General features: G+C 43.7%; 1 protein-coding gene across 14 annotated transcripts in view; it reads right to left on the bottom strand.

The window, feature by feature from the left end:
* The window catches only part of DOCK7 (dedicator of cytokinesis 7), a 1498361-nt gene that overhangs the window by 804377 nt on the left and 680526 nt on the right, over positions 1-13458 (bottom strand). For all 14 annotated transcript variants that reach the window (XM_069642017.1, XM_069642019.1, XM_069642018.1 and 11 more), the window contains one exon: positions 3629-3746. In XM_069642017.1, the coding sequence (XP_069498118.1) occupies positions 3629-3746 (118 nt within the window). The remainder of the gene's footprint in view (positions 1-3628; positions 3747-13458) is intronic.

Raw genomic sequence — 13458 nt, 5'->3', positions numbered from 1 at the left:
GTAGAAATGTGACAGGACTTTTTAAATACGGTTCTAACTTTTGCAATGTTTTGCACAATCTTGGCAATGCAGAGGTGCCAATTTTGGGAGTTCTAGCACTGTGGGACTCGAATTTTGCCAAAGATCACATCTTTGAAGAAGTGGTGCAGCAGGGATTCTTTTATGTAAACGGATTGAAATATTAATTTCTTAGTGACCCTGTACTTGGTTGTTACATTGGCTTTAATATGTTGACGCTGACATTGCAACACACTGTACAGTGCTACAGCTGTGACATTGTTGGTAAATATTGTAAGGTGCTGATGGTGACTGTGCAAAAAGATACTTTAAACTGAATCTATATGTTTTATTGTATTTTTAGTGACATTGTGTACACCAACAAATGGATGGCACAGCCGGCAGAGTCTCTGGATGTGTATTGTGGCATCCAACAACATGCAGCCACTGCATTTATGGCGATTGATCCATCTGACGTAACAAGTCCCATCTGTCTCTAGGGCCAGCAAGACTCAAAGGATGCTATGGGTCTGTCCCCAGTTTCAGAATGACGACTGGTGTTACTTTAAAACGGGTGAACGGATGGGGCAGTTCAAAGATGGAGATTCTTTTTTTTTTCTTTCTTAATGGAGCTCGGTAATTGGTGTAGCAGGGATGTCTCCGCTTATGGATGCAGGCCACAGATTTCGGTGCTCTGTTGTCACAAGGGGTTATATATTTGGGACAGTGCAGCAACCAAGGTTCAATCACCCAACTGGCGTTGTTGGGGTGTGTCAGATGCCACAACAGTTTTTAAGTGTGTAGCATTGTCCTGTAGGTTTCACAGCACCCTTATTGTATCTTGCTTTAAAACATCTAGGTCACACAAGCAATGTACCCATCCTAGCTGGGTGTCTGAGAGCTGGTTGTTTGAATCTGCATGTTTATTCTTTGTTGTGTTAAAACTGTTGCTCCCTGCATTGACCTGATTGTGCAAATCTTCTTTCCTTTCTGTATTAAATATGTCCTTTTATATAAATAAAATATTTTTTTCAAATTCATAAAATGGACTGGCTCTTTATTACGTGTTCCTTTTTATTATGTATAATGACACCCCATCAATGGTTGATTTTTAAAAGGCTATTCCTTTCGGAGGTTCCACGCTAGGATTCCAATATGGGCTAAAGAAACAGTGTCTATGTGGCAGAGCAGGGTATGGGCTGGTGGCAGCTCCATGCTGAATTTGACAGGTGCGCCGAGTATCCTCCATTTTGGGATACCCAGGCCCTGCCATTGGAATCAGTTGATTCCTGATGGAAAGCAAGATGGCCCCTGTGGCCTCTTGCTTTCTATTGCCTGTTACCTTGTTTTCCTAAAGTCCTGGCAAGCCCTGACTCTGTACCTTCCCCTTGACTGGCTGTTGGGTGGAAGTTCCATACATGGTGTTGTTGTGAAGTCCAGTCCAGACTGACTGGAGCCTTCCCAGTGACTGTATGTTGTGGGTACGCCCTGTGGGTGGGACCTGGGTGAATGGAGTGTGTGACCAATATGCACTTCTTGTTGTGGCTGTCTGGTTTCTGGCATGAGAGACAAAGACTGAGACAGCCCTGTCCGAAAGTGGCCTGAATGCAGTGTAGTGTTGAATGGCTGGGTACTTGTCCCAATCCACATTCCTTGTTGTGGGTGTCTGAGAGGGAGGAGGATGGCCTGAATGCACTGTGTGCCTGATTGGCTGACTGACTGCATGAATGCCCTTCTGTATGATTGGCTGCTGAGAGTGACCCAGCAGTGTGGATGAGAGACAAGATAGTATATCTGGGGACCTCTCACCACTGGAAATTGTTCAGAAGCTGTGTCTACACCTGAAGAGTAACTGGAACTGCTGATCCTCGACGCCCAGCTGGAAGAAGACGACTTGCTGTTGCATTTGCTTCGACCTGATCTGAAAGCTGCCGAATTTGTCGAAGACTGATCCGAGAGAGGACCTGGTAAGGCGCCCTCTTCCCGTGCTCTGAGGGACCATCGAGCACCGCTAACCTTCGCCGAAGCTCCCTGGAAGTCAGACTCTCGAAAGGCTGCCGACCCGAGACGGGACCGCTGAGGAAAACGAAGCAAAGCACCCGGACTTCGCCGCCGTCGAAGTCTATTGCCGTCGACCAGGGTTCGCAGGTTTGTGTAACAGCTGGAGGCCCATCGAAGTTCTGTTGCCCAGCCGTGGGGACCACTTGACGCCATGCCGCCGACGACCAGAGCCGTCCGCTCCTTTGCCTAAGAACATTTGAATCCAAGGACTCCCTTGTCCGCAACGTCGACCGCTTTGTCCCGCCGGAGAAAGTCGAGGACGACCAACGCGCCGAGGAGAATCCACTGGTGGGTTTCCCGCCACCTGAAGGCCACAAAGACTTTGATGACTCGACACCCTTGTTGGGCCACAGTTCTTCTGAAACTTTTTGCGGTCCTGAACAATCCATCGCTGAGGTGCCCCGCACACCTCATCCTCGCAGGACGTCGCTGACGAGCACCGCCTGGATCGATGTCGTGGTCTCGGCACCCTTGAACTTCTCATCGCCGCCGTCGATGACAAGTTCACCATCTTCGACGCCTCTCAACGATCCGTGGCTCCTGCTTTAAAGGGAGTCACTCAAGAAGGATCCTTCGACGCGTCTTCGAAGAACTCTACTCCACCAGGTACATTGGGGGGGTAAAACCTTAATAGGAGGAAATAAGGCTATTGAACAATATATGGACTGGGCTTGTGCTATATATCTTTATTTTACAGGTTGCCCAGGTGGGGGGGATCTCCACACAGAACTGTGCTTAAGGGTAGAGGCCAGTACTCTGCCTATTGTTTCAACTATCTTGCGTTCCTTCCTATCTCTATTGCTGGTTTCCTCGTTATTGATCTGTGTGACATTTTAACTGTACAGTTGATGCACTTTAATGAGATTTGATAACATTGGTGGTACCACTTTAGAATTGTATATATCATTGTTGATTTCCGAGTACAAAGTGCGTTATTGTGATTGTGTACATCCCTTTGAATATTATATAAAGACTGTTTTCAGTAATCCAGTGTGTGGACATTCCTTTGTGGGGGCTCGGGGACTACACTGTACTTAAGAACCAGCCTGCATCACCTCCTGAGAAGCTAGGACTTGATTGCTCGTCCATTGCTACCGAATAGAGAATCTTGGATGGGGGCCTCTGTGCCTCTCCTCTACCATATACAGAGAAGAAGTACAGACACCCCCCTACAGTCTTTACATACTGTGACTAACATAAGTTGTGGCTTTGCACTGAATTACCATGAAGCATAGCTCAAATATCTCACTTGCTTGGAATGTGAAACATTCCAGAGTCATTTGCAACCAGTCTCACAAGTAGACCAAAGACTTCTGATGGCTCTGATTGGCACATACCGCTGCGGTTGACATGTGCACCCAGTGGTGAAAAATAGTGTCTGTTTTCCAGAAACCACCTGTACTGACAACATTGTCAGTATGACACGGCATGTCCTTTCTACAGCACTTGCAACCTAAGCACTATCCACAAGCAGGCCGCCAACAGGTATCCGTTTATACACCCACAGTGTTAGAGTAACAATGTATTTCCTATGTATCACATAGCAATAACAAGAAATGTAGACAGTTACCGGCATTGCATTGCTTGGATCCTCTCCATACATGAACTGGACCTTTACTGTTATATTTCTTGCAGAACCTTGACGATTTGCAAAGTTAAGGCTTTGCGGATACACATACAAAATATTCCTGTGAAAACAAGAGCACATAATTACCATTGGTATCTCCTTTGGAAAAGAAGCCATCTGGTCTCAATATTAATGGAACTTGCACTAGTTCTCTCTAAGCTGGACTATGGAAATGCTCTCCTCAACGAACTCTGCAACAGCACCCTTGCCACCTGCCCCCCATATAAAACACAACGGCCAGACTTATCCTCCACCTACCCCAACATGCACACATCACCCTGATTCTTGCCCAGCTCCCCTGGTTCCCCATGTCCCAGAGAATTACTTTCAAAGGAATTTGCATTGCATACAAAGCCATCCAACTCAAAACTCCATCTTACCTTTATGACAAACTCAAACACCAGATAAGCCAGCCCACGCCTTCTACACATTCCACTCTGCAAGCTCACATGCACACAAAAACAAGCATTTACCCACTGGGCATGGAGCACCCTACCTCCTTCAACCCCACTTTTAGAAAGAGCCTCAAAACATACCTGTTTCCCCAAACATAACCCTACCCTCCTCCAGTGCTATCTCTTGCCTATACTATTCTTTCCTGAAAACTTTGTAACTTCCTTTTTCAACTCCCAGCTTTTCAATATTTGAACCATGTAAGGAGATCCAAGATCCCCTCGGTAGGGCCACCACTAAACAAAAATTCAAATAAATAAATGCATTTTGATGCTCACACCATGTTACGCCTGCATCATTTTAAGAACAGGATCTCCTCTGGGCACAATGATGATCTGGTACTGGATGCCATGATCAGTCCCATAGAGACAAGACAGCCTGTGAGTAGTATGTATTGTATTGTCTATTTATACACAGGCAAGTGCTTCAAAGCGCTCAGTATGGTTGTGCCAATTGTGCTGCCAACATAGGTGGTTTAGGAGAATAATCCAAACTCCCCTTAGCACTTGCAAAATAAATGTACAGCATTAAAGTAAGTTGCTTTAAAATGATTACAAGCAGTTGAACTGATTAAACAACATTAACGCATGGATAAACAACATACAATGCATGCAATACAAGTCTACATTACTAGGATATATCTTAATTTTATTTACATTTTTATACAGTGCTGGTCAAACCTAGAGGGTTTTTGGAGCGCCTTTCAAAGTTCATAGGGAGAAGATGATACAAGCAATTCCAATGTTTTCAGAACAGGATATGATAGCGGGGGGGAGAGGGTGATATAACTTATTATACCACAGTGCAAGTGCTGTTTTTACAAAAAATTCAAATAAAATCGGTACAAAAGCAAAGTCTTCATTTCTGCTCTAGGAATTGCCTTTTACCACTCCCCTCGCCCTCCCCCTCTACTTTATTTTTTCCCCTATTGCTTTTGTTGCCCCAAAAAAGCGCTTTACATATAACCTTTCTGTCGATAAAAAGCTATTTCAGTACCTTAGCAATGATAAACTGTCATGCAACCATACAAAACCACTTTTTATTTGTAAACGGTAATGAAAAGTGAAAAAAGATACATTTCTAAAACAGATTTGTCATACCTCTGATAAAAATTATATTATCGCAAATGTTCAATTTTTAAAAGGATAATAGCAGTAGCTGGGCTGCTATGATGGTATGGCTATATGGTTACAAAACCAAAGAGGCCGCAACATCTTCCTCTCAAGGGTCACAAAATGGACGATGTTGCATGACGAGAAAATGGGCAAGGAGTCCCCTTTGATCGATGCACATACAGCGTCAAACTCTCGTAAGCCACCCTAGTGCACACAGTTCTCCTACGCTAATATAATATGGACATATACCTGTATAATTAAATTAAAATGAGTTTTTACTCAATTAGCGGCAAAGAGCAGCCACAGCAAGGGAAGTCAAGAAACAAGATGAACGACCTGAAGATCTCAGTAGCGGATCTCAGGGGATAATGAAATGCTGAAAGAGTCCTGCGTCTATTCATCAAGTAAGAGGGGTTTAATAGGGTTCTATCTGAGAGTAATGTTCTGTTTTAATTATAAATGGAATTCATCTATTTAATTCAATGATAACTGTTTTCCCTTGAGAACAAGCGAGATAAACACATTCCAAATTGATTGCATGGTTAATGGCAAAGAAATCAGCATTACGGATTCTGGAGATATTTACATCTGTATCCATCGGTATTAGTTTCCATCGCAGTGTACAGGCTACTACTTTGAACATACCCATTCCTTTTGCAAGCAAACTTTGTTTGACTGAAGCCCACCTTAAACTGCACCACTTAATATAGTCAACAGTTCCTTTAGGACGCTAATTGTATTGTACCAGTTTCGGGTTGCCCAACTCCAAGCCTCGAGGGCCAGAATACTGGCAGGTTTTCAGGATATCCCTCATTAATATCCAGGAGAGAGAAATGTGCATGTTTCCAGCCCTCGATGCTTGGAGTTGGACAGCCCTGACAGATGATTTGGTATCAGGATATGTGATATGTTCTTGTTGTTTTGAAGAGGGCTATGTATGCCAAACAAGTAACCTCTTGGTGCTGAAGGCAATCGCAAGGATTGTTTTAAGCGAAGAAGTAGAACACCAACAAAAATGCCAGGCTTTTAATTACCTTCATTGAATTTCATATGCCCTCTGCATATTTAAGCTCCTCAAGAAATTAATTTCATGTGTGTTTGGATCAAGAGAGTGTGGCACCCTATGCCAGCTTTCCTTAATGCATCAGATGAGTGAAGTTACTGAAAGGAGTGTAGCTTTTTAAATAGGGCCTCAAGAACTCTGGGCAGGTGTGCCAAGAGCCTATGAGTAATACAAAAAAATCTAAAAATTGCAGTGTTGGTAACCAGTAAAGTTCACAAGTTATTGGGTGATGTGCTCTTGCATCTATATTGGCCAATAACCAAGCGTCTGTGTTTTGTGGCTGCTGAAATTTTTTCTTCACAGTCCTAGTACAAGCATTTATATAACAAATAAAAGAGAGCAGTTTGACTCTATGTTAATAAACTAGGAAGTGTTAATTCTTCAGGTGATCTTAGGTTGTTTATGACCTGGGAGATATGTGGGATGAGTGAACGGTTATCATGAAGCTGGACCCATTTCACCATTACTGCTCATACGGTGCAAGGTCCAGGCACTGATGGCTATTATAGACTGAAAATTAAACCTGCCACTACCAAATTCTCTATATTACTAGGATGCAGTTTCAGTCAGTTATAACTCACCCACTTAAGGCAGGAGAAACTTGAGGTTGCAGATTTTAATTGTATAGGTCTAACCCAAAAGCTCAAATCTTTATGAAATGTTGCCTCTGACTCCAGCAGGGGCACACAATACACTACACTTCTTAAACTACTCTTGACATACCAGTTTCAATCCCAGCTCCCTGAATAAAAGCCATAGTGACGTCTCTACTGAAAAGAGAAACCTACATCCGTCCGATTCTTGGTCATTTCAGGCCCATTTCCAATTCCAGCAAAATTGCCTTAAAGACCTATTTAGCAACAATCGTTCTGCAAGATCAATCATACGTGTGACATCTGTCAACTGTGTGCCCAACTATAAAAATGTGCTGATGCCACAGATGCACTAATGTAAACCACATTTTCCATTTTTGGGAGGGTGCGGGGGGGGGGGGGGGGGTGGGGGTTTAAGAAGTACTGGTTAACGGCAACTGACTAGTATGTTCTGTCAAGAACAACTCCATACATCCTAGTACAGTCCCACATATGCTGGCCCACCAAAGTGGCCTAAAACCATAAGAGAGCATATCCTGTAAATCGTCATCAGCTGACAGAGGTTGTTCTTCACCACATTCAAAAGAGGGCTCCTCCCAGTCCGGACACCGGGCTGATGGATGTCCCACGTGTGATCGATCTTTCAGAACAATTGTAGCTCAATAAATCTTACAAACAATTATGCTGGAATATGAAATGGGCCTGACATTATCAAGAATCAGGCGGATGCAGGTTTGTCTTTTCAGTAGAGGTGGCACTATTGCTTTTTCTTGACTGTAGAGTTGCAATACACAGGGGATTATTTAGACTGACATTACTTTGCATTCCGTTATACTTCAAAATCTATTGAGGATGGTGTAAATAAAGCAATCATTAGCACTGAGCAAAATGTTCACACGTGAAGTTAAAAGTGCAAAATCCGCACAGTAATCCGCTTCTGCCCGTTTGGCGAATCAGCATTACGGTTTTGCCGCCGCTGAAATTATACCCATGGTGAAGGATGGTGTTTCCATCCAATGTTAGTTTTGTGTAGCGCAATGAGAAACTTTGCACAGGTCTTTTTTTGTATCCTTGTTAGTTCTGCGCAGCGACACAAGAAAATTTGTGCAGGTCTTTTTTTTTTTTTACCTATGCTAGGTTAGCAACACGAGAAACTTTGTGCAGTCCTTTTTTCGATCCGTACTAGTTTCATGCAGCAGCACGAGAAACTTTGCATGTGTCTTTTTCGATCCGTAGTAGTTTCGTGCAACGACACGAGAAACTTTGTGCAAGTTTTCCTGAACTGTGCTAGTTTCACACAGTACCACAAGAAACTTTGCACATTTTTTTCAATTAGTGATAGGTTCAAGCAGTGTCACGAGAAATTTTGTGCAGGTTGTACTGAGGAGACCCCCGGCCGGCCCATAGAGCCGAGGTTTGCTCCAGAGTACTTTAAGACGAGATAGCTGGACCTTTGAGATGGATGGGAGTGCAGATGTATTACTCCAACACCAATCAATAAGGACAACTCAATGGTTTGGCAAAGGGAATCTGTTTAATGACAAGTACAAAAAACAGGGAGTCATGGAAATCAACAGTGATGCGATAGTCCATCTCGCTTCAACTCCAACCAACTTCATACAAACAGTGACATTTATACTCAAAACTCATCACAATTAACGTGTGACACTTAAAAGTTAACATGCAATTCTATTGGTTAGGAAAAGGTAACTTTAATATAGGTACTATATCTGTATATGGTAACAGAGTGAGGGGATTGGATAAACACTATCAGGTGGGTGTCTAAGCCCTTCCTTCAAACATTACTATTGTAGACATCACTAAGAGTACGATGTCCCATTGGGTCTGCTATCTATAGGACCCTAGATTATTTGGTCCATTGTGATTGGGTCGGCTTCAACCCCATGCATAAATTTCCACTTTACCTAGCAGCACGCAGAATGGTCAGCCAGGTGCAGGGTGTCCCACGATTCACCCGGCCTTCCTTCAATCAATCATTACTTTAGTGGCTATGTGTCAATTAGCTTGCTGTGGTTGGCCTCGAAACTGCATCTTCTTGTCTGGAAAAGTTGTGATATCTCTGTCTGGGCGGCTGCCAAGCGTAGGTGTGAACCTGTGCTCCTTCTCGCTCGGATGGTCACGTGCTACTCACACCGTGAATTTGCTGAGTTTCCCTCAATTTGTGCATTTAATTCTTATTCGGCTCGCCACCTGGCTACGACTCCTTATCTCTACCTTCCAAAGACAGGATATTCAGTTCTTAAGTTTCAATTATGCAAAGCTATGGTTCGTTCCTTCTATTGGTCTGACCTTAGTGGCTGCGAGGATTAAGTTCAAAACCCTCTGCATTATCCACAAGGCCTTCTGGGGCCTGGGGCCAAAATACCTTCAACTCTCTCTCCCTAAATATCTTCCTTCCCGAGCCCTTTGCTCATCCGTCTCCAACTCCCTCAGGGTCAGCCGCTTCTCAAAGCAACGAGCTGGGGGTAGATCTCTCTCCGCGGCAGGGGCCTCCCTCTGGAACAGCCTTCCTGCCTCCCTGAAACTTGAGGAGAACCATCTCCGGTTCCGGAGGCACCTCAAAACCTTCCTCTTTGCCTCTGCCTTCTCTGTCCCTCTCCCCTGCTAAATTCTACACTGAAATTGCACTGAATCTGCAACTGGGCACTCTCACCGACCTCGGTCCTGGGCCCAGCCACTCTCCACTTGCACAGCCTCCCTGGCATCGCATCCCCTGCACTGCGGGACTGTCTCTGTATCCCTACAGCCCCCCCTTCCCAGCACTTGCCTGCACTTACCTTGCACTTGCCACCAGCTGGCCCTATTTATTTATTTATTTTTTATTCTACTTACTTGTACTGCACTTCCCCCTCCCCTTCCCCTTGCACTTTTCCCTTCCCCTACCCCTGCACTTGCGCGGTCTGAATGATACCTGGCCTAGTAGGATCGTTGTCTGTCTTCCCCTTGTCCCCCCCCCCCTGCCTCGTCGCGCCTTGAAACACTTGTGTATAGGCGCGTTACAAATGCCATATCATATCATACCTTGGCTCTTCCTGGTGCAAGTTGCATCTGCTGAGTTTCGATTCAGCCGTCTCTTCTCGTTTAGCTACAATACAAATCTTTTCCTGCTTGGCCTCTAGTAACCTGATTCGTTTCTGTTTTTTGTGTAAAGTTGACTCGCACTTATATAACTGTGCTTCGTTTTGAGGTAGATTATGTATAATGGCGCTTGCCGCTCTATTCTTCTACTTAGCATAGCAAGCCGCACTGTTTTCTCAGCTTTCTTGCGGTTTCAAGCATATGTACAGGCGTTAGCTTGTTGAATGACTTCATCCTGCTTTACAGCTTAAGCTTCTTTATATTTCAACATGGTTCTCCCCTTCTAGTTTCACGATATTCTTATTCATGGCAATTTGTCTCTTTATGTCATTCTTGGGTCGTCATATCTTCTATCTGCGAGTCCGTCCGGGCCTTCGTGACGTCACCATTCGTCTCCCATCAAGGCCTTTTTGGTTTCTTCTGGGACAGTACTCAGGCAATCTTCATTTCGTCTTATTTGCTGGTAGGGTTTTTTTAAATAGATACCTTACTGTCCGTGGTTTTCTGGGTATCGGTACTTCAACAGGTGTTGTTCTTTTGATAGGCACTGGGCAGAGCCCTACTGCGGCTCTCTGCTGGTTTATTTGCTCATCATACGTCACATATTTTGGTGTGAATGTTTCTGGTACTGGGCGACTGGATTGCAGGCTTTATTTGGGACCTCCTCTACAAGGTCTTTTTTTGATCCATGCTAGGGTCGTGACAGGAGATTGTTTGATTTGTGGTATGTTCACGCAGCGGCATGAGAAACTTCAAGCTGCTAATTTCGGTGGCTGGCAGAACTAAATTTCACAATTTCGTCTATCCCTAGCTAGAATCACTTTTTGCTTAACATAAGGTTTTATATATTTGTCAAGTTGGTTTATGTTGTGATATGTGTACTTTTAGTCATCTTTGTGAAACAGAGCATTATTTGAGCTCCTTAAAACTATACAGGGAAGGCCTGGCTAGAGTTCACAAACACATGGGATCTGAAAATGTTAAATGATGCCTCACAGGGAGGCAGGGATCCGTGTATGACATGGCACAGAGGAAATTCTGCCTCTGTGCTAGATTACATCTTTGTCAGCGAGGGACTATTTTCTTGTAACTCTGTGTTAAAGGTGAAACAAGAATGGGGGTTGACCTTTCGACATTGGAGCTTTCATTCACAGACGGACCTGTGTTCACCAAGCTAATACACAAGAGATAATGGGGATAAAAGGGAAATTGAGACTGGCGAAATATGGTCAAGGTGGGAGGGAACTAAACAAAAAACTACAAAACATCTCGGAGAAAACGGCCCAAGAGCTTTGCCAACCAGAGAAGTTTGTGAATGTCATTTGGTCGCTAGTCACCCCCGAACCTCCCCCTAAACAAGATAAACCATAAACATACCCATAGTTTTGACGAAGAAATCTGGGAAAGAAAGAGAAGCCTGAGAAAAAGTATCCACGGACTAAAGGCATTAAAATTGGATCAAAGGTCATACAATCTGGAAGTAAAAATAATCAGGAGTAATTATAAAGCCTAGGTAAAAAAAATAAAAAGATTCTCCTCCATCAAAGAGAGGGGGAGCAAATGTTCAAACTAGTCTCGGAATCAAGCCCAAGAAGCTTCTGGTCGGTAATACGAGAATTATACTCCCAGTCCTACAGCTCTCTATGCAACCTAGTGCCCAAAAAAGGGTAGATAGAGCACCTCACAAACATATTTAGAAAACCGCAAAAGGAGCCAGAATGTATGCAGCTGGATAAAGAGATGGAGTTGCGACTAGAGGACAAAGAGATCGTGGAGGTAATAAACAAGGTTTCAACATCAAGAGCAGCAGGACCTAACAGCCTCACATATCAGGTGCTTAGAAAAGATCCAGCACTCTGGGCAAAATTACTAAAACAACTTTTCAATGAGATCTTTCAGAAAAGGTGTTTTCCCCCGTCCTGGAAGACAGCATTGGTAATACCATTTTTCAAGGAGGGCGATAGGTCGAACCCTTCAAACTATCATCCTATCACCCTCCATCACATTGAAAGCAAAATATTCATGAGGCTGTTGTTAAAAGAGCTGTCGGTTTGGGTGGAACATGAGAAGGTTCTATCCTGCTGTCAGACAGGGTTTAGAAAAGGGCTATCGAAAGCATTGAATGGGATCATGTTAAATTTGCTCAAGGAGGAACACCATTATATGGGGCCTGGATCGATTTCTCCAAGGCCTTAGATCAAATTGATAGATCTAAGCTATGGTGTAAACTAAGGAGAAATGGAATCCCTGAATCACTACTGTCAATGATAATGGAACTTCATAGGGGGACGACAGTAAAGGTGCGCCTTGACAATAAGGGTCACCGGTCAGAGTCAGTGCCAGTGGAAAGAGGGGTATGGCAGGGATGCCTGGGAGCGCCCACATTCTTCAATCTATTCCTAGCAGACGCCGGGGAACATCTTATCTCGTCAGCCTTGGCCAGCCCAGAACTAAATGGGAGAAAGATCAGGACGACATCATCCTGCTAGATAGAACTGCCATTGGCTTACAGCGATTGTTGAATGGGCTGGGTGAGTAGGCTGCTAAATTGGGCTAACAATAAATCCGAAAAAATCTAAGATCTTAGTATTTAAGCACCCCAAGAAGAAGATCAAATTCAAACAATGACTATTAGAAGTACAAATAATCCCACAAGTTGAAGATCTAGTATACTTGGATCTAGTATCTAGATACTATACTTCTCATCTGGGAATTTCTCTAGATATCTTGATTGAGATCCTAGTTTTTTGTCAATGACAAAAATGAATTCTGGGGGATTGACGATCTAACTTTTCCAGTAGTTTCAATCCAGTCCAGTAGTTCCAGCTCCCGTTTTATCTTCAGAGGGTTATTGACAAATGTTTCCAGGCCTAAATCTATTTTGGTTAACGCAATTTCTACTTTTAGTTCTAGTCCCCGTAAGCTGCTGGATTTTAGACCGCCATGATGTACCTTGATATCCTCATACAGGGAACCAATTTTAGGATTTATAATCCCTCTATAGATGGATAGCAGTTTCCATTCTGCCAAACAGTCTAGGCTGAACATTCTGCACACTGGGGAAATACTAGAAATCTGAAAACAGGCAGACAAGGCTGTAAAATATTGTGAAGGCTGTGTGGCTCCCACAAATCAGTCCCTAAAACACTTACTAATGGAATGCGGAGGTACATGGGATCTAAGGGTAAACAAGCTAGGAAGATTTGTGGAAAGGATTAATTGGTTAACATCAGAGAATATGTGGCATAGAATGATATCAGGGCATGAAGTACAATTTACAGCAGCTGTGGTACGCCTATTGAGGTCCTAACACCTTGTAGAATAAGGTAATCCACTATTAAGGTAGGGAGAGTAGGACGACACTGGACAGCAATGCTAGATGTTACCCCAGCTTTAGAAAAATAAATCTTTGTGGAAAGAGATGAACTTTTTAAATAGCCAGAGAATAAG

This window comes from Ambystoma mexicanum, chromosome 1q (assembly GCF_040938575.1).
Source record: "Ambystoma mexicanum isolate Mex_15411 chromosome 1q, UKY_AmexF1_1, whole genome shotgun sequence".
Taxonomy (NCBI): Eukaryota; Metazoa; Chordata; class Amphibia; order Caudata; family Ambystomatidae; genus Ambystoma; species Ambystoma mexicanum.
The sequence above is the reverse complement of the archived record's forward strand: the minus strand, read 5'-3'. Positions and strand labels throughout refer to the sequence as shown.